Source organism: Canis aureus, chromosome 9, assembly GCF_053574225.1.
Source record: "Canis aureus isolate CA01 chromosome 9, VMU_Caureus_v.1.0, whole genome shotgun sequence".
Classification (NCBI taxonomy): Eukaryota; Metazoa; Chordata; class Mammalia; order Carnivora; family Canidae; genus Canis; species Canis aureus.
In genome coordinates, this window is record NC_135619.1 from 38,164,502 (window position 1) to 38,186,327 (window position 21,826).

The 21,826-nt window shown below is 39.9% G+C and overlaps 1 protein-coding gene and 1 long non-coding RNA gene across 4 annotated transcripts in view; one reads left to right on the plus strand and one right to left on the minus strand.

Moving 5' to 3' along the window:
- The first annotated feature begins 68 nt into the window (after nt 1–68).
- LOC144320676 (uncharacterized) lies at nt 69–17,596 on the plus strand. The gene is made up of 3 exons (XR_013386288.1): nt 69–410; nt 10,528–10,620; nt 17,476–17,596. It is a non-coding gene; the product is annotated as an uncharacterized LOC144320676 (long non-coding RNA).
- Nucleotides 17,597–17,852: 256 nt separating this feature from the next.
- Nucleotides 17,853–21,826, minus strand: part of RTN1 (reticulon 1) — a 215,898-nt gene continuing 211,924 nt past the window's right edge. For all 3 annotated transcript variants that reach the window (XM_077909496.1, XM_077909497.1, XM_077909498.1), the window contains one exon: nt 17,853–18,669. In XM_077909496.1, coding sequence (XP_077765622.1) covers nt 18,627–18,669 — 43 coding nt within the window. In that variant the 3' untranslated portion in view covers nt 17,853–18,626. The remainder of the gene's footprint in view (nt 18,670–21,826) is intronic.

Here is a 21,826-nt window from a genome sequence, read left to right on the forward strand (position 1 = left end):
GCCACGGGCGACAGCGACGCCGAGGCCCCGGGCGCCCGCGGGGGTGGCGCCTGCCGGGTTCTGCCAACCTGGGCCGCAGTCACCAAGCGATCCTGGGGCCCGGGGCCGCGCGTCCGCCGCCCTTTCCTCCTTTGCGTTTGCATTTCTGAGCTCGGGCGGGCCCTTTCTCGCGGACCCCCGGAGGCACACTTTTGGAGGCATCTCTGCGCCTCTACACCGGCTTTGTGAGGCAGGTTCTTCTACGGTCTCCACTTTTCCAGCCAAGGAAACAGGCCAGGATGACTAAGCGATCTGCCCAAGGGCAGAGAACATAATTTTGGATTTCAAGTGGAGCCCATATAAATCTTTCCACGATGCTGCAAAATGCATCTCTGTACTCCTCTAGAACTCTCATTGTATCTGGTCTATCGGTGAGCACATTTTACCTTGAATCAGTGATTTTCCTCTGTCTTCTTATCAAATGGTGAGCTCTGGGTGGCAGGGATATTATCTATTTTTCTCTGCAGGGATATCATTTATTTCTCTCTGCATCTCCGAAATTCAGCCCAGAGCCAGGCACTGATTGAGGTTAACTATTAGTTCCCGTTTCCTCTGGCTGGCAGGAAATCACCGAAGATGATTTAACCCTCCTCTTGTAACGTTTCTACAGTTGGCAAAACTGAGGTCAGATAGTGACAATGACAATAGCTGTCATTTGTTGAATGCTAAGTTCCAGGCACCTTTTGTAGTCCTTTATAGTACCCATTTAACTTTTTAAAAATTTCTGAGGTAGGTATTATTTCCCATTTTCAAATGAGGACACTGAGCCTCAGCCCTGAATCACCACACTATATGCTGCCTTGGAGAAGACATAGCATGACAATAACAAAACTAGTTCTGGAATCCAGGTCTCCTTCCAGGGAGAGCCATAGCCTGGCCGTGGACACTCTCCGGAGTCCCCTTTTTCGCTAGATTTGGTCTATTAGTATTCAGATCTATCCCTGCTCTTCTGTGAGTTCCTCTGTATGGCAGAGGCAGGACGCCTGGAAATGGCATTTCTCACTCTTGCTAGATGGTTTCCTAAGTTCCACCAATAGGAGGCACTGGTGGGACATTAGCCCTCCAAGACTGGTGGGACATTAGTCTCCAGGAGTGGCAGTTTCCCTAGTTTTGGTGGCTCCAGAGAAGGCCGGAGGGAGCCAGCCAGTGCCTTCAGCACTCTGCTACTGCTCAGCAGTCAGTGTGGGCATGTGGGCACAGTACAGGGTTGTACAGCTTTCTGATCCTTGGAGCCTTCTTTTCATCTCCTTTGGTTTCTATCGTTCTTGTAGAACATTCCCTGTGACCAAATTCCTCTTTTCTTGAGCTACCTAGACTGCACAACGCCCTCCCTCCCCCCAAGCCAACCTTTATACTGTTACCAGAATATTGTTTCTACTCATCATCTCATTTGGACCACATTGCTCTCCATTGTTTATGAATGAGGCCAATCCTTAAGGGGGCATCCCCACTTCCTGGATTTATTTTAGATTTTATGACTTTTTAAAAAAGGTTTTATATGTTTATTCATGAGAGACAGAGAAAGAGGCAGAGGGAGAGGGAGAAGCAGGCTCTCCGTGGAGCAGGGAGCCTAATGTGGGGCTCCATCCAAGGACTCTGGGACAATGACCTGAGCTGAAGGCAGACATTTCACCCACTGAGCCACCCAGGCACCCAGATTTTATGACTTTTTATGTCTATTTCCATTCTTTTTCCTGAACATGCTTTCTGAGGTATTTCCAGCTTCTACTTTGACTCATAGTTCCTTCCATGTGGGATGACCTTACAAAATCCAAACCATCCTTTTCAAAGGGAACTTTATTAATCCCAAGTAGAAACCTGGGCAAGTAATATGAACAAGCACTTCATAAAAGAAAAAAAAAATCCCAAGAAACATATTGAAATAACATTTAAAGAAATTAGCAAAGAAAAAATAATACATTCATTTTCCTCATCTTACTAAGATTAAAAAGAATAATAATTCAAAGTGTTGACACTGGGGGTGTGAATTTACTATACCTTGTCTGGAGGACATTTTGGAAATACAAAAAGAAGTCTTAGCATATAGTAATACTTCTAGGAATTGTTCTTTAAAAAAATCATCACAGGTGCGTCCAAGGACATGGGTATGATCTCGTTTCTTTCAGTTCTAGTTTTAATAGTAAAAACTTACAAACAGCCAAAATGGTTTATGGTGGGACACTGAGTTTAAATAACCTAAGGGACATCTGTGTTTCATATTCTAGAAAGCAGGTCACCATATGGTGAAGAGCATGGTTATAGGGTAGTTAAAATGAGTACTACCATCAACCAGATGAGGTGTCTCTTGAGCAAATTAATCTATGAATGCCCTCCAGTATCCTTGCTCTGAAGGGATGGTGGTGGTGATATTAGCTCTTAGTTCATAGAACTGTTGTAAGGACTAAGTTAAGTGAGCACTTAATTAAAAATAATGGGTAGAAATTTACACACACACATTTCCCATGAGGTTAGGTAAAAAAAAAGCAAGTAGCAAAAGACAGGTGTAATATTCAATTTTTATATATCCATATAATAAATAAATGTATATAAGTAGATCTCTATGTGCATTTGCATGGGAAGTGGCCTGGGAAGAATTGTTCACTAAAATGTTCACTGTGGTTTATCCTGGTTAATAAAATTATGGGTGTGTTAGGTAAAATAATACCTCCCTAAAATGTCCTAATCCCTGGAAACTGTGACTATGTTATGTTACATGGTAAGAGGTAATTAAAGTTGCAGATGGAATTTGGGGTTAAAATCCATAGACCTTGAGATAGGGAAAGTATTCTAGATTATGCAGATGGGTCAGTGTAATCATGAGTCCTTAGAACTAAAGAAGGGAGACAGGAGAATCAGTATCAGAGTCAGAGATTTAAAGACACTGCCTCGTTGCCTTTAAAGATGGAGAAAGGGCCATGAGCCAAGGAATACAGATGGCTTCTAGAAAGTGAAAATGGCAAGGAAAGAGATTCTCCTCCAAAATTTCCAGAAGAAACCTAGCCTTGCTGACCCCTTGATTTTAGCCCAGTGGGACTTCTGACCACCAGAAGGGGAAGATAATTAATGTGTTGTTTAAAGCCTCTAAATTTATGATAATTTGTTATAACAGGAATAGGAAACTCTTATGTGGGTAATGTGAACTTTTTTCTTTACCGTATTTTTGTATTTAAATATTTTTCCATAACCATGTATACCTTTGTAATTAGAAAAAATAAAGCTTTTTAAAATAAAAAAATAAAGAAAATATACAAATTTAATATAGTTGAGTGTATAAAAAAGCTTTCTGAGCCTTTATTAGCTATATAGGTGCTGTTCACTGAGTCAAAAGCTACATCTCAATTCTCTTGTGCATCTTTCTTACTTTGGTAATACAGATGCATTCACGTTCCATTTAACTTTTTTAGGTTTATTTATTTATTTAGTAATCTTTACACTCAATGTGGGGCTCCAACTCATGACCCAGAGATCAAGAGTTGCATGGTCTTCCAAGGGAGCCAACCAGGTGACCCTGTTCCAGTTAATATTTTTAAGGCAGACTTTTGCTTAGTAGCCAGGACAACATATTTGAATTCTGTAAGCTCATGCTGAAATTGATTTTTGGCTTTAGTTGTGGTTAGCAATTGTTTCTGTTTACCTTTTGCTGCTGACAGGGCCAGGAGAACCCAACTGCTGCCTGGAGTTTGACCCCTAACTCAGGTATATATATATATATATAGTCTATATATATATATATATAGTCAGACTCAGACTCATTGGTTTGCATATTGGTTGTGTACCTGCTGTGTGCTAGACATCGTGCTGAGCCCTGAAAGTATGTGTATATATATATATATATATATATTCCTGTATTAAGGCTTGTTGCAATTTCTGCAGTATCTGAGGTTTACATGGTCTTTGAGGATGATATTGCTCTTGTTGTTGCTTCTTTCCATAAATCTAGTACCTCCAAGGACAGCCCCAACTTCTGAGTTGTGTGTCTAGATCCTGGTTTAGACCTGGTCAAGGTATCATTCTTGATAGATGTGTCGAACAACTCACTTATGGAAGGTGGTTGCATGTTGCAGTGCTTTGTGTTCAGGATATGTGATGATTCAGTACTAGACTGTGCTCAAACCTCGAGAAATGAGAATTCTAGTAAACTGAGTCTCTGTCTTCCTCACTCTTGACGCTACCAGTGCCAAGTACAGGGCCTAATGTCTAGCACATGACCTTGGCTCCCCAACAGTGGTTGGTCAATAGGGTCTTTTTGTCAAATGTCCTGCCATCTTTAGAATTTGTGCTTCATCCTCAGGCTTGTTGCTTCATGGTCACAGATGGCTATCATAACCCTAGACATCATGCACTGGTACAAATTAGGAAGAATTGGAAAGGGGAGACATGTAGAAGCCCCCTGTCCTTTCATCAGGAAGGAAATCTGCCCAGAGTACTTTTGACACACTTATTTCTCAACAGCCTGAGCTGGGTCACAAGACTACTCATGAAAGGGAGTTTAGGACAGTGAGTGTCTGGATTTCCAGCTTCTGTGGAGTTGGCAGGAAAGAAGAGTCTTCAAAATAGCTGGAGGATCACCAATGGAATGTCAGCCATGCATATGTTCTCCAGACTAATATTTATTAGCTGCAACATTAGGCCCAAACCAACTGGTTGGGTGGGCTTTTCCTATGGGTTGCAAAGAAATCAGTGAAACTTTTAGCATTGAATAGGAAGGATGTCTTGGTCCTCCTCTATATTGGTAGGTTCTCTCCTATTTAAGCCTTCTCATTGACTCTATGCCTAGGTCTCTAAGAGATTATACATTAGACAAAGATTCTCTACCCCCTTGGACTTCACATGGCTTTTAAAGTGCCTGTCTCATAGTTAGGCTATAAATCTCAGCTTCTGTGCCTCCATCACAGTCATTTGTGGCAAAGTGGCAGGAAGAACAAGTCCCCTATGTAATGTCAGATTGTTAGAGAAGCAAATAGATGGATTAGTGCCCGTGATCAAGTTATACTATGGGCAGACCACAATGGTCTTTGGAACAACTCTTGAGTAAGAGTTCTCCTTTTCAAATTTGTCTCTTGACTATTTGTTTTCCTCTATAGTCAGCGATTTCTTGGGGCCAGACAGATTTTGATCAAAATACTGATCGTGTCATTTGCTAATGGTTTTAGATTAGTTTAGGTAGTTTAACCTCTTAATCTCCCTTCTTCATTTGTAAAGTGGAGTTTTACACACTGGAATTACGAAGCTTCAGCAGAATAACGATGTTCTTACCACAGACCCCATGCTATTTCCTTTCTTTTCCTTCTACTAGATGGAAAATAAAAAGCATTTCTTCTGAAATAAAAATGCTAATGTCCTTTCTGCATCCCTCACCTTCCTTAAACCTCTCAGTCATTCAACCTTTTGTGAAAATTATTGTAATTAAATCAAGTGTTGCTGTCCCAAAGGTTGGAAACTGGTTTCATTTCCAGGTTGTTTATGTTGGACAGCAGTGGCTGCCTGGAGCACTCAGTGAGGGTTCTGAGGACAAATGTTGGCATGGAGGGAAAGAAGCCTGCCAGGCACCAGAGAAAGCCATGGTCACACGTGTGCCGGCATCAGACTCATTGGTTCACGGATTAGTTGTGTACCTGCTATGTGCTGGACATTGTGCTGAGCCCTGAGAGCATACAACAGAGACCTTTAGGTGGCACCAGGGAGGGACTCTCTGAAGAATGGAGACCTGAGCCATGAGAAGGAGTGAGGCTTCTTTTGCTATTCTCTTAGTGAAGGGAAAACAGAGTTCAGAGAAAGACAAGACAAAAAGAAGAAATTGAAAGAAGAAGGGGAACAGGAGAGAGTGGAGGTAGGAATCTGGAGATGTCAGCTGCCAACCTCAAAAGATTCTCCTTTCTTTGCATTATCCCTAAAAGCTCACTTTCTCTGATCAATCCAGATCAGTTAGACTTTGTCACATACCAATACTCTCATCGGTGCTTCAACTAAACACATGGGTAAGATATGGCCCCCATTCTTCAGAAAATGGCCTTGAAATTGGGAGGAAAGGGGAAGGTTTGAAGGACAGTTCATAACCAGATGTAATTCCTGTACAGTGTAGGGGGGTACCACACCTCCAAAGCATTGTGTGCTTTTTATAAAATGTACATTTTAGAACTGCTTCCACGAGTTATGTAGTCTTTATCATAATTCTCCAGGGTGATTATTAGGATGATCCAATTTTTTCAGAAAATCACATGATGATGAGAGAGTCAGTCGTCTTGGGGATAACCTTAGCACAACGACAGAACAATCTCCTGACTCCAGGTCTGCGACACAGTCAGGTCTCCCAGAACCACCTCAAGACTACACCACCAGGGCACAGAGTTAGGGCTGGGGTGGGTCAGGATGTCAGCAAGGTCACGGAGGTGTGGCTGATAAGCATGGGGTGCATGGAGAGGAAAGGTGCATGCAGAAATTTGGGTTGTGTTTTTACCACAAAGGGCCTTGAAATCCAAACTCAGGAGTTTGGATTTGATGCTCGGGCAATGCTGCTGTGAGAATGTTGATGGAGAACAGATTAAGCTGCTCCCTGTTGGCAGCTACTTGGTGGTTCAGTTTATTTCTGCCTAAGGTAACACTTCATGGTAGGATGGAATATCATTATCAATTACAGGCATTGTAATTTTCTCAAGTGAGCATCTGCAGAGTAATCAGAAATGAAATTGGGCCTGAAACAACAATGCCAATAAAGCAAGAATGTCTTTATTATTATCTTAAGTCACTGATGCTTTAGGGGGCATCCTCATTTAGAAAGGTAGCAAGGTGGGGTGGGGCATCTGGGTGGTTCAGTTGGTTGGATGTCTGCCTTCAGCTTGGGTCATGATTTCACGGTCTTGGGATCGAGACTCCTATCAGGCTCCCTCCTTGGTGGGGAGCTTGCTTCTCCCTCTCCCTCTGCGGGCTGCTCCCCCTCCTTGTGCTCTCTCTCTCTCTCTCTCTCTGTGTCAAATAAACAAATAAAATCTTTTTTTTTTAAAAAAAGAAAGGTAGCAAGGATGATTGTTAATGCTCACTTAGCATTTCTTTTTTTTTTTCACTTAGCATTTCTTATAGATATTTCCAGCACTCAAGATCTTTAAGTAGCAGTATGCTTATTTTCCTTATTTTAATCAATGTAATTATTTCCAAAAAGTGTTTTAGATACGATGATTCATCTGAAAATGATTCAGTAAAGATCACGGGAGTAGGTAAGCTCTCCATTTGACTTAAAAATCTGTCTTCTCTCTCTTTTTTGGTCTTTAGCAAATTTAGAAAATGTCAGATAACACTGGCTGACTGTTCTTTCCATATATGGATGCAGTTGAGATTTTCCAGACTCATTTGGAAAATAAAAATATAAGTAAGTCATTGCAGCTCTCAATCCCATTCCTTCCCACCCCCTCAAGGACCTTTCTCAATCAGCTCCCCCTCACCTCATGCGTTCCTCAGAACTTTTGCCTGAGCATCTTTACTGAACCCTACTGCCACCCTCCCTCTCTGCTTCCCTTCATTACCAACTTCTTAAAAAATGTGGTCTACATCTGGGCGGTCATGCATCCCTTCACTCTGAATTCTTAATTTCCTCTTCTTCATCTTCTATTGGTCTTTTCTCAAGGCCTGTTGGCACCCATCTTCTCTCCTGAAGGATTCGACACCATCACCCAGTGTCCCCCCGCCCCCATCCCTAGACATTTACTTCCTAATTGGTTCTGGCCGTTCCCTCTTCACTTCCTTCACTGGCTCCTTGTCCCTTTTCTCCTGTAAGCCATGAGGGGATGTTTCACCTGGGCTCCATCCTTGGTCTTTTCTTCATGCTCGCTAAACTCCTTTCTTGACAGAGTTGAATCTATGTGAATAACTCTCAGTATGTATCTCTTGCCCAACCTCTTCCCTAAGTCTTAGTCTTGTAGACTAAGCATTCTTGTCTGGCTGTGCTGCCACATGTCAAATTCAACGTGTTGAAAATCAGAGTCTGTTGTTGCAGGTGGTTCTCTGCCTATTGAAATTACACTGACATTGTCAGCCCATCTCAAAAGTGGTCTCATCCATAAGGTCTTCCTTGATCCCAATAATCTCAGATCTCTGAAGCACTTTGTTCAAACTTTTCATGGGTGGCAATTATCCTAGGCTGAGTGGTCTTATAGTTTTTCTGTATAATACCTCCTTAGTAAATAGCTTTGTAACCTTTCTGCCTCGATGTTCTCATCTGTAAAATGGGGCCTTCATTGTAAGGTATTCATGAGAATTAAATAAATTAATATAAAGTGTTTAAAACAATGCCAGGAACAAGATGAGCCACTCCATAAATTTACTTGTTGCTATTATCTCTATACTATGAACTCTTTAAAAAAGTGGGGACAGTATTTTACTCATTTGTGAATCTCTTATAGCACCCAACACAGCAATTCACACACAACAGATGCTTAAGATATTGTTGAAATGGATAATAAGGAAGATTCATGTATTCAGAATTTTTAAAAATATGGAATTTAAAATCTACTGCAGTTCATGATTTATTAGAAAAAAAATACTAGAAGAAATAGGCAACTTCCTCAAGGTCTCACAGCGCTTTTCTTTATCGGCATGTATGGCAAGAACTGACATTCATGGTGGCTTTAATCATCATTACTATTACAAGACCTTGAGGACATTTTGAATCACCAAATTAAATTGTATATAGTTAAAGTTTGGTTCCAGGTGAATTTCATTATATAGAATTATTAATTATTATTTTTAAAATGGTAACTCTTAAAAAATAATAAGTAAAAAAAAAAAAAAAGGTAACTCTTACTTAACCATGATTTCAAAGTTAATGAGAACTCTGAACTCTCAGTTCTGCTAGATGAATGAGCTTCCGAAATTGAAGACTGAATTGTCACCATGGCTCCAACTGTTAGGATTTCTTTTTCTGTTGCAATACAGATGTGGATTCTGGTTCAGGATGAATGTGTATGTAAAATTAAGTGGTGGTATAGAGCTCTTTCAGATTTCTGGCACTTTCTTCTTTGCCTCTATTGATGCTCGAGTTGTTAGGTAATGCCTGAACTTAAGTACTTCCATCTTTAACCACAAAGGTCAAAGCAGCAAAATTGTGTGTTTAGGAAAATACTCAATCCTCTGCAGTTAATTCTTTAGACTCCCTATGTTCTTCCAATAAATGCCCATTTATGGTTCATATACTTCAGTGGGTTTTTTCCTTACTAGCAACCAAATAGTCTTGCTGAGGCAGCACTACTCCTGAGCTAGAGATCGTAGGGAGAGGGGCAGAGAAACAAGGAAAAGCAGTATGGCTCAGTAAGAGCCATGGCCTCCAGGGCAGCCCGGGTGGCTCAGAGGTTTAGCGCTGCCTTCAGCCCAGGGTGTGATCCTGGAGTCCTGGGATCCTGGATCCCTGCAGGGAGCCTGCTTCTCCCTCTGCCTATGTCTCTGCCTCTCTCTCTGTGTCTCTCATGAATAAATAAGTAAAATCGTTTTTTAAAAAAAGAGCCATGGCCTCAAAATCAGACAAAAAGAGTTCCAAGTCCTTGCTTTATCACCTACTAGTTGTGTAAACTTGTGCCAGTTATTTAAACATCTTTAGTTTTAGTTTCTTCCTTTGGACAAGAATTATGAAAATATTAATCATGTGGAATTTTTTTTCACTTGATAAATTTATTTTTATTGGTGTTCAATTTGCCAACATATAGAATAACACCCAGTGCTCATCCCATCAAGTGCCCCCCTCAGTGCCCGTCACCCAGTCACCCCTAGTTCGTTTCCCAGAGTTAGGAGTCTCTCATGTTCTGTCTCTCATGTAGAATTTTGAAACTCTGAGGATTCAAATGTTTGTAAAGAGACTAGCATAGGGTCTGACTCGATGATGCTATATTATTGCTAAAAGGTTTCATTTTAATAGCCTTAAAATAATTGGTTTAAAATAATCTATTAACTAATAAACTGGATAGCTAACATATATATATTAGTCAATTGGCTAAGTACATTTAATATAACCAATTTAGAAATTAAAGAAAATTAAAAATAAGGAAAATGTTTGTAAAAATGAAAAAACGCGAATGTACTTTACCTATTAAGAAACCCTATAAGAGCAGGAGGAAATGCTCTTAGTTTAGCACTGCTCTTTCCAATGAAGGCTAAAGATCCTACCCAAATGGGGCACCCAAATGGGTTCGCACAGATAACCTAACAGAATATAATAGAGTCCCTGAAGAAAGCTCCATTTCCTTAGTTGGGAATATACTTCATGGTAGCCAGCATCTGGGTGTTCTCTCCCACTTAGGGGAAACAGAAAGCCATGGGCTACATTCTATTAAGCAAAAAGGAAGATGGGAATAATTTGCCACCAAGAGATTATAGTGTGGTAGATTTGTTTATAATCAGAGCACTTTCGAAAAAATGTATTTGGAGCATAACAAGTACTGCAGGATTTCTGGGTAATTTGATGAGTGCCATATGAGAAATCATAATACTGCCTATTTCAATTTTTAGTTATCTCAGACTGGATGCATCACATTCATTGGACAATTTGTCCAGATAAGAATTTACACGCCGAGGTGCTGTTTTGTGTTGAACCATTAATATGTGAGTATCAGAAAGAAAATACAGATAACTAGAAGTTTATGACAAGTGTACAGGCTCTGGTGTGTGTGTGTGTGTGTGTGTGTGTGTGTGTGTGTGTGTTGGGGAAAGCCTCATCAGACTCACTGGAAACATTTAGTTTTTAGTTTTCAAGGTTACCTTTTGAATACAGAGCCTAGAATAATTTTCTGTGATAGTTAAAAGAACAGCAAAAAGGGGGTTGCCTGTGGCGGGGGCATAGTTGGTTAATCTTCCAACTCTGGATTTCAGCTCAGGTCATAATCTCAAAGTCAGGAGATTGAGCCCTGGATTCAGCTCTGTGCTCAGTGCAGAGTCTGCTTGAGATTCTTTCTCCCTCTCCCTCTGCTCCTCCCACTCATCCTCTCTCTCTCTCTCAAATGAATAAATAAATCTTAAAAAAAAAGAACAGCAAAAAGTTCTTAATACCTGGACTTTTTCCCTGACAGTGTTGGAGGGCTGGCTGCCTCCTTTCTCTGAAAGCTTCAGTCCCATCAGAAGGCCCTCTCCACACAATGCTATTCCTTTGTTCCAGTGATTCTAAAAAGGGAACCAAGAAGGCCTGGCCTAGACCCTCTCTCTCTGCCAGCCTGGCCTGCCCTTCAGACTCACACCTGTTCTGCTTCCCTGTGTTGAGAGCACTGCCCAGTGCAGGAGTCAGGTGAGCTTGCCATTCAGACATTTTCCCCCAGGCCATAGGCTGCCTTTCCATTTTGTGTATTGTTTCCTTTGCTGAGCAGAAGGTTTTTAGTTTGATGTAGTCCCACTTGTTTGTTTTTGCTTTTGTTGCCCAAGTTTTCGGTGTCATATCCAAAAAATTGTTGTAAAGGCCAATGTCAAGGAGCTTTTCCCCAGTTTTCTTTTATGAATTTTATGGTTTCAGTCTTATGTTTAAGTCTATAGCCCATTTTGAACTAATTTTTATATATGGTATCAGGGTCCAATTTCATTGTTTTCCATATGGATATCCAGTTTTCCTGGCACCATTTATTGAAGAGAACCTCCTTTCCTCACTGCATATTCTTGGTGCCCTTGTCAATAGTTAATCATATGCTTCAATTTACTTCTGAGTGCTCTATTCTGTTCCATTGATCTATGTGTCTGTTTTTATGCCAGTACTATCCTATTTGGATTACCATAGCTTTGTAATATAATCTGAAGTCAGGACGTATCATTCCTTCAACTTTGTTCTTCTTTCTCAAGATTGCTTTGGTTAATCAGGGTCTTTCTAAAATATGAATTTTAGAATTGCTTTTTTTATTTCTGTGAAAATGCCATTGGAACTTTTATAGGATTGCAATGAATTTGTATATCATTTTATGTAGTATGGACATTTAAAAATATTAATTTAGGGCGCCTGGGTGGCTCACTGATTGAGTTTCTGCCTTTGGATCAGGTTGTGATCTCAAGGTTCTAGGATGGAGTCCTGGATCAGGCTCTTGGTAGGGAGCCTGCTTCTCCCTCTGCCTATGTCTCTGCCCTTTTCTCTGTGTTGCTCATGAATAAATACATAAATTATAATAAATAAAAATATTAATTCTTCCAATCTGTGAACATAGAATATTTTTTCATTTGTGTCTTCTTCAATTTCTTTAATCAATGTCTTATAGTTTTAAGTATATAAAGATCTATTACCTCCTTGGTTAAATTTATTCCTACGTATTTCATTCCTTTCAATGCTATCATAAGTGGGACTTTTTTTCTTGATTTCTTTTTTGGATAGATGAATAGCGGTGTAAAGAAATGCAACTGATTTTTGTACGTTGGTTTCATATCCTGAAACTTTACTGTTCTAACAGTTTTTTCTATGTGTGGAGTCTTTAGAGTTTTCTACATATAGGATCATGTCATCTGCAAATAGAGATAATTTTACTTCTTCCTTTCTGATTCGGATGCCTTTCATATCTTTTCTTGTCTGATTGCTCTTGCTAGTACTTCCAGTATTATCTGGAGTAGAAGTGGTTAGAAAAGGTATCCTCTCCTTGTATCATATCCTAGAGGAAAAGCTTTCAGTTTCCCCCATTGATCATAAGGTTAGCTGTGGGCTTTTCATAAGTGGCTTTTATTATGTTGAGAAAATTTCCTTTTATGCTTATTTTAAAGTATATTTATCATGAATGGATGTTGATTTTTATCAAATGTTTTTTCTGCCTCTGAGAAAATCATATGATTTTTTTATATTTCATTCTGTTAACGTGGTATATCACATTGATTTGTGTATGTCAAACCAAACTTGTATCCCAGGAATAAATTCCACTTGGCCATAGAATATGACCTTTTTTTTTTAAAAAAAGATTGACTTATTTATTCAACAGAGAGGGGGTGCAGAGGGAGAGAGAGAATCTTAAGCAGATTCCATGCTGAGTGCAGAGCAGGTCGAGAGGTTTGATCTCACGACTCTGAGATCATGACCTGAGCTGAAACCAAGAGTTGTACACTTAACCAACTGAGTCACTCAGGCACCTCAGAATATAATCTTTTTGATGCTATTGTTTAATTCATTTTGCTAACCTATCTTTATAATGAGGAGCATATTTCCTATTTCATTTTTTTCCAGGAGATATATATATATTTATATATATATTTATATATTTATATTTATATTTATATATTTATATTTATATTTACATATAGTTTCTTTACCATAGAATTTGTTCCCATGATGAATTAAAGCTGAGCCATTGGGGCACCTGGGTGGGTCAGTGGTTGAGTGTCTGCCTTTGGCTCAGGATGTGATCCTGGATCCTGGAATTGAGCCTTACATTAGGTTCTCTGCAGAGCCTGCTTCTCCTTCTGCCTATGTCTCTGCCTCTCTCTCTGTGTCACTTGTGAATAAATAAATAAAAATCTTTAAAAAGATTCCCTTTTGATTTCCTCTTCCACCCAGTGATTATTACAAGAGTCTATTATTTAGCTTCCCATATTTGTGAATTTTCCCATTTTCTTGTTTTAGTGATTTCTAGTTTCATTCCACTGTGATCAGAAAAGATACATGGTATAACTTGTATCTTCTTAAATTTGTTGAGACTTGTTTTGTCAGCAAACATGTGTTCTATCATGGAGAATGTTCTGTATGCACTTGAGAAGATTATTTATTCTTTGGTTGTTGGGTGAAAAGTTCTGAATGTCTGTTAGGTCTATTTGGTCTATAGAGTTGTTCAAGTCCCTTGTTTCTTTCAATCCTTCTGTCTAGATGTTCTATCATTGAGTGTGGGGTAGTGAAATCTCCTACTATTATTGTTTGCTGTCAGTTTAGACTTTCAGATATGTCAATATTTGTCTTGCATACTTAGGTAGTCTGATGTTTGATGCATATATTTTTACAATTGTTATATGTCCCCATTGGATCGACCCTTTCATCATTATATAATCACTTTCTTTGGCTCTAAATACAACTTTTGATTTAAAATCTACTTTACCGGGGATCCCTGGGTGGCGCAGCGGTTTGGCGCCTGCCTTTGGCCCAGAGCGCGATCCTGGAGACCCAGGATCGAATCCCACATTGGGCTCCCTGTGCATGGAGCTTGCTTCTCCCTCTGCCTGTGTCTCTGCCTCTCTCTCTCTCTCTCTCTCTGTATGACTATCATAAATAAATAAAAAAAATTAAAAAAAAATAAAAAAAATAAAAAATAAAATCTACTTTACCAATGAGTTTAATGCTTTAGTTTCTTGTGTCCCTATGTAGTGTCCTTTAATTTCTACTTGAAAAACTCTGTTGAACAACCAGGAAGAGCTCATTCCAGCAGATTTCCTTTAGAAGGAATCCTGTGGCGCAGGATATGAAACAATTCATTTCAATTTATCTGTCACAGAAAAAGTGGCCAGCCAAACTAATTCTGGACATTGAGTGTATTAAACTAAAGAAAAGCAAAAAAGAAAAAAAAATCATTTTTAGGAGCTTGAAGATGGTGCCAATATAAAGCAGTAGAGAGGCAGGTTGGAGTATGAAGGCAAATAGCCCTTTTGCCTGGATCAGCAGAGCAAGAAGTCATTACTACACTGGCTAACACCAAATCACCAATGGTGGCTCTTTAAATCCCCCACCTGCTTCTCTATACTCTGATGAAAGTGCTAGAGTTTGGGTGTTGGGAGCTGCTCTCTTCAAGGACAGTGTGGTAGTTGCTGGAATCCTGTAATAGAGAAGCAAGATCCAGCGCTCAGCCACACTCAAGGACCTTGAGTAAGGGAGGAGCAGTTCCACTTCTCAGCAGTAATTCCCTAGTGGGGAATAGGAGGAGAAACAGTTCTGGGCTCTACACAGGAGGAAAAGTCTACACAATGGCATAAGGGCTGATGTGAAGCCTGGGGTGGTGTTATGAGTTGAATTGTGTCTTGCCAAAAAAGATATGCTAAAGTCCTGAACCCCAGTACCTCAGAATATGACCTTATTTGGAAATAGGGTCTTTTACAGAGACCATCAAATTATAGTGAGGCCACGAGGGTGGGCCTTAATCCAATATGATTGCTATCCTTGTAAAAAGAGGCAATCTGGATAGAGAGGAAAGGCCACGTGAAGATACACAGGCGGCGGTGGGGTGGGGAGATGGCCATGTGCCTAGAATGAGACATCTACTAGCCAAAGAGCACTACACAGTGCTGGCAACAACCAGAAGCTAGGGGAGGTAAGGAAGGGTTCCCCTACAGCAGTCAGAGAGAATCTGGCCCTGCCAACACCTTAATTTGGGATTTCTAGGCTCTAGAATAGGGAGAGAGTAAATTTCTGTTGTGTTAAGTCATTCAGTTTTTGGCATTTTGTTAAGGCAACCCCAGGAAACTAACATAGGTGGGGAAAGAGCAGATATGTATGAACTATTCTACTTCTTTTATTCCTGAAATGATCCATAAAGCATACCACAGCTTTTGTATCTATCTACCCTCTGGTGGTTCAGCTCATCCATAGGCTGTACAAATTTTGTACTATTCACAGCTTTCAGGATCACACTCACTTTGGGTCCCTGGGAGATTCTGTTCTTGGTCCTCTTCTTACCTGTTATTTGGATCCTCATGTTGTATCCATCACCTCTAATATCATCTTGACTGATATTATGTTCCTCGTGCCCATTTGGTAAAATTCTATGTCCACACCTATAATTTCGTAAAGGCAGGAGTCTCCTCAGGAAATATTCTCCACCACTGCCAACAAATTGAATTCATCCTCAGATCCTCCTAATGAGCAGCTGCTTTTGAAAGGAATTCTGGGCCAACAGGAAGAAGGAAAACACTGCAAATGTAGATGGGGAGGAAGGTTAATTAATTCTACACAGTGACGCCATTTACAGGAAACTTGATCCTAAAGGCTGTCGATTAGAAAGCACACATGGAAAGAAAGATCCTCTTCTGTATCTAGTAACCATAAAAAAATGGTGGGCACCAAACCCAGCTTATTTATCTTCCTTCCTCACACCAGGTCTTCTGGGCTCTCTCCTGAAAAATGGTGCTGCATTATCCTGAACAGCTAGTCTTAGACAGAGCTGGGGCTAGGGTGAGGCAAGTGAGCTGCCTGGGTATGAAATTTGAGGAAGCACTAACTCAGGGGCAGCTTTGGTCTTGAAACCCAACATCTGGTCAATCATCAACTCAGGTCTCCTCTCCCTCCACATCATCTCTTAGTGGCTCCTCTGGGCACAGTGGGTCTCGGCATATTGAACTAAGAGAAAGGATGGAGGACAGGTGAGCATCTCCCTTATATTCTCACTGTAGTTGCTTTAGCAGAGGCCTAGTCATTTGTCACCCTTTTGGTGTTAGTTGTATTACTATAATCACTCGTATTCTTCTACTATCCTGCACCCTCAGTGTGTTTATGTGACTCCTTGAGATCTAAAAAATAAATTTCAAACTCCTTTGCATTCAAGTTGTCTTGACCCAGCTTTTCAGCCTCACCTGGCACTTCATCCTCACCCCAAGCACCTTGTTACCTGGTTCAGATGGTCACTCACCATTCTCTCTGTATGTGCCATGCACTTCTGTGCCTTAGCATCTTAGTTCACATTCTTTCTTTATACTGGGATGAACCACCTTCTCCATCTGGGACAAGCCATACCAGGATCTGGCTGCAAAGTTCACCTTCTCTGAGAATCCTTCTCTGTTGTTCTAATCTTGTAAGACAGCTCTTATTTCATATGCTGCCTTTTATTTAGTTAGCATTTCCACATAGCCGCCTCCCATCTCCCCCCATCTTGTCTGTTGGCACAGTGTTCAGTTGTCCTTGTGGTCATCACACCACTTTGCACAGAAGGGTACCTCCATAAGTGCTTATTGAGCCCAAGTGTGAAATGGCTCAAAGGCAGCTTTTTGTAAGTTACTGTTCCTTTTTTCTCCTGTTACTTTTATTCCTCCCACTGCCACTATTTTCATCTTCTTCTACTTCATCATTTTTGACTTTTGACCCTAACAGTGAAATGAAATAGGCAATTGGATTTTTATGAGAAGCAGCAAGCAATCCTTAGAAGATCTGTGTTGGTGGGGGCACCTGGGTGGCTCAGTGGTTGAGCATCTGTCTTTAGCTCAGATCATGATCCTGGGGTCCTGAAACTGAGTCCTGCATCAGGCTCCCTGCAGAAAGCCTGCTTCTCCCTCTTCCTATGTCTCTGCCTGTCTCTCTGTGTCTCTCATGAATAAATAAAATAAAAAAAAGAAGGTCTGTCTTGGTGATGGCAGGATGTGTCTTATTCCCAGCCCTATTCTCAGGGCTTGGCACATAGTTGGTGCTCAAGAAATAATTACCAAAAGAGTGACTTCATAGCAAATACATTGTTGCATATTATAAGAGGTTTATGGGAGGATTTCTAACACTTTCAAGTTCTTAAAAAGCAATTTAAAACATCTGCATCAATCCCACAGAGTATAGCATGAAGAGTTGTTTTCCAGTCTTATACTTTTCATTGACTTCTATCAATAACCCAAAGGAGCATATGCCAAATTGGGGTTGCACCATGTGCTCCTGGAGACAGGAACAAAGTGAGTTCTTGTAAGGTGTAGTGGAAGGGGAGGTGGGCAGAGGAATGGGGTGACTGGGTGATGGGCACTGACGGGGGCACTTGATGGGATGAGCACTGGGTGTTATACTATATGTTGGCAAATCGAACTCCAATAAAAAAATATACAAAAAACAAAAACAAAGTGAGTTCTTGGTCTCAGGCTTCCTAGCCTGCCCTGGGAAGAATGTCTCTTAGAATTTTTGCATTTTCTGGTAATACCACAAGAAGAGAAGGAGAAGGTTTTACATTTAGTAACATTTATTTATGCATTCAGTATCAAGTACATAAGTGCAAATATCCAGAGTCCATAATTAAGTCCATTAGGAACTACAGAGAAAGTAATACAAATTGTAATAAAGTTAACATGCTGGTACTTTTTTTTTTTTTTTTACCATACATGTGAATCAGCCTGTCAGTCCCACACAACAAAAGTACTGCATGTTTTTTTTTTTTTTGAGGGGGAGGGGTTATTCATTTATTTAATTATTTTAAGTTATACAAAACTGATTACCAGAAGTACGGTCGACTGTTTTTATTTTTATGTTGTGTGTTGGAAAAACACTAAAACATCAGTCTACATTTCTATATATTGTTATTAAAGATGAATCCAACCAGCAACCCAAGGACATATAAGCAGTTTCCACTACGGCATTGGTGCACTCGGCGGGAAAGGCCTAGCCACAGGGGACATTAGAAGCTACAGAAGCATTGCAGAGAGGAGGAGGAGAACACCGAAGAAGAGAAAATAAGTTGGGCTCTCACCATCATGCACTTTTTTTTAGCAACACAAAATTAAAACCACATCTAATACACTTTTCTCTATACTTTAGTGCTTGACACAAGTGACTCAAATATCCTAAGAGTACAGGAACAGCCTAAAAACAGCTGTTTTAAAGTTTGTCTCTAAGATTACGGTATTGGGGGGAGAAACAATCAATTTGCAGTAACATGTAAGAAGAGCTGTTACCACTCCAGACATTCTGGTTTGTGTCCAATCCCCGGTGGGACATCGATTTACTCAGCATGCCTTTTAGCGCCTGGGATTTTAGCCTGAATCCTAAAAAGACAATATCAAAAAACAGTAAGCCACAAGTGTTGTTAATGAAATCATTCTGTGACTTCATTATGTGTTGTTGCTTTAACGAGCTAGCTGACCAAACAGCTTCATATTATAAAAGCTACAATAGTAAAGTAGGAGTGTCTATGAACACATTTCTATGCAGCAATAGAGACACATTTCTGCATATCAAACTGAGACCCAGAAATGAACAGGACAGGCTCCATCCATCTACTCTGCACAGAGTTCATAGTGGCAGTGAGATCTCCAGACCTAGTCTAGGACTTTCTGTCACACTCCTCTTCAACAGATCTCCAGGCAATAACAGGACAATAAGGAGGAGGAGGATGCCCAATATTTATTGAGTGTGTCTCATATCCAAGTCAGAGTACTTTACAGACCTTATCTTGTTCAATCCCCAGAAACCTAAGTGTTAACATTCCCAATGTGCAAATAAAGAAACAGGTTCACAGAGTCAAATAACATTTATGGTGAACTCCTATAGCTAAAGATGCCAGAAATGGACTCAAACTAGCCTGATCCCAAAGATCATGTTCTTAACTATTTAGCAAAATGATGTGAGTTCTGCTGGGGATTATTCTAACATGGAGTCAGAATTTCAGAGGCGTAGGAGTCTTAGAGGTAAGATTCTACCAAGAAATTTCCTTCAAAATTTAGTGTCAGCCAAAACAAGTTCTCTCAAAGAACTTCTTGGTTCCCTCCTCTCTGATAATAAGATCTATGCAACTTAACCTGGTTTATCTTTTTGTTCGAGCTACCAAGACGCTCACAGCCAAATTCGAATAAAGCTCAGTTACAGAAACCAGAGTAGTTCTCATGGGTACATTTTCTTTCTATTCCTTTTCACAGCCTTGGTTCCCAATTTTAATTTAACGATTGCATTGTACATGTATGTACATACACTGTATGTTCTTTGTCTTCTCTCCTTCTTCGTCACTTTAGTAGGCCTATACCCTTATCACTTTTGGTGAACTATGATAGCCTCCTAGCCACTCTGACCGCCAGGTCTCCACTCTCCTGTTCAATTCTCCTCCCATTAGATTGTCATAGTGTTCTATATAAAACACAGCTCTGATTACATCACCCGGGCTTAAAATATCAGGGGCTGGCCATTTCCCATTGGGTCAGATTCATGCCTTAGAGCATTCAACACTTGACCTCAGCCTCTCTCTCTAGACTCTTTCCAGTTGATCTTTCTACTCATTTAAGCTTTAGACATACTGGTTGACTCATTGTTTCCTACCTGACCTACACTTTCATGCTTCTGCCTCTGCTTATATTATTTCTTCTTCCTGCAATGTCTTTCCCCTCATCACCCACATGATGAATGGTCACTCATCCTCCAGGGCCGCTCTAGACCCAAAGTTTGTGTCCTCCCGTTCCAAATTCATTTGTTGAAACTTAACCCCCACTGTGTTGGTATTAGGAAGTGAGGCCTTTCAGAACTTATTAGGTCATGAGGGAGCCCTGTAAGGATTAGTACCCTGTAAAAGACACCTCAGAGAGCTCCCTTCTATTTCTACCATGTGAGGACACAGCGAGAAGTATATAACCTGGAAGACAGCCCTGACCATGACCATGTTGGCACTCTGATCCTGGACTTCCAGCCTCCAGAACTCTCAGAAATAAATTTGTGTTGTTTATAAGCCACCTGGCCTATGGTACTATGCTATAGCAGCCTGAACTAAAACAAAAGGCCTTCATTTTAGTGAGGATTTAATGTCATTTCCATTATCTCTCTAGGTAGGAACAGTTATTTATCTCCCTGACCTTAACATTTTATACAACTACACTGTAGTTCTTATACTGTCTCATACTTATTTCTTTACAGTTCTGTAAAGAAAAGAGGCTGAGAGCTGTACTAGGGTGGGGACCATCTCATTCATCTTTATACCCTCTGTGCCTATTACATGCAGTACCTGGGACATCACAGGGATGTCTTTTTTTTTTGGGACCAACTGAACAATCAATGAAATAAAATTAATAGATATGATTTGCTCAAGATCCCCAAACTAAGTATTGGACAACTCGGGACTAGGATTTCTATCTTCTAGTTTCTAAGCTCGTGTTCTGGTGTTTTGGTGTTCTCCTGCTCTGGTGTTGCTATAGTTCCCTAAAACACAGCTTTCATTGCCAAAAAGTCACCTGGGGACTTCCTTAAAGAGTAGATTCCAGGTCCCCAATCCTAGAAATTCTAATTTTACATGTCTGTTTTAAGAACCTGGGAACTAGGGTCTTTAACAGGTTCCCCAGTCTTAGCACCACCAACTTTCATACTATACCATGCTGATACTTCTCCATACAAAATAATGAATACTTTATCTTCAATATGTGGATTTTCATGGAGGTATTAGCTGCATTTGGGTCCAAGGTGATAATTTCGGCATTTTGAAGTATGTTGTAGATCAGATCTAGATCCAAGTTCACCATGAATTTAAGAGGAAGAATATGAACAGTACACAGTAAAAACCAAAAATTTTTATATACTTTAGGAGAGAATCAGAACTGATAATATGCAAATCAGATACCAGTAGAACTTTAAAGTGGTTGTTTTATTTGTTTGTTTTGTTTTAGATGTATTTGGCTAAAATGCTACCCCTCTCTTCTGACCACCACCTGGGTCCAGCCACATGAGTCTAAGATTATGAGTTTGTGTTCATAAAGTCTAGCCCTTCTGTGGAATGTATTTCTGGTTGGAGCCTAGGTCAGCTTTTGATGAAAACAAAATTGTTAATAAAATGACAACGTAAATAAAAACTATCATTTTTAGTTGAAGAGATACTTACAAACACTAACTTAAGAGTTATGGAAAACTAAGATTAATGTCTATGTTAGCTGTGGCTACTTACAACTGGAATTTTTATCTCCTGATACATAAAATGACCATAAAGTAGAGTCTATTGAAGACTCAGGTTTAAAAAGCAATGGTGTTAATTAAGTAAGTCAATAAACACACACTTGTTGAGTCAAAATGATGTAATAGAATCATAACAGCTGTTACAGATTTAAAAAATTTTTCAAGGTGTATAAACAATTTCAATGGTTTATAAAATCAGTGGTATTTATTGTTGAAAATGTTAACTTGCTTGTTTTTATTTCAATTAAACTGTTATAAGTTAATTTTAGTTTTCTGAAT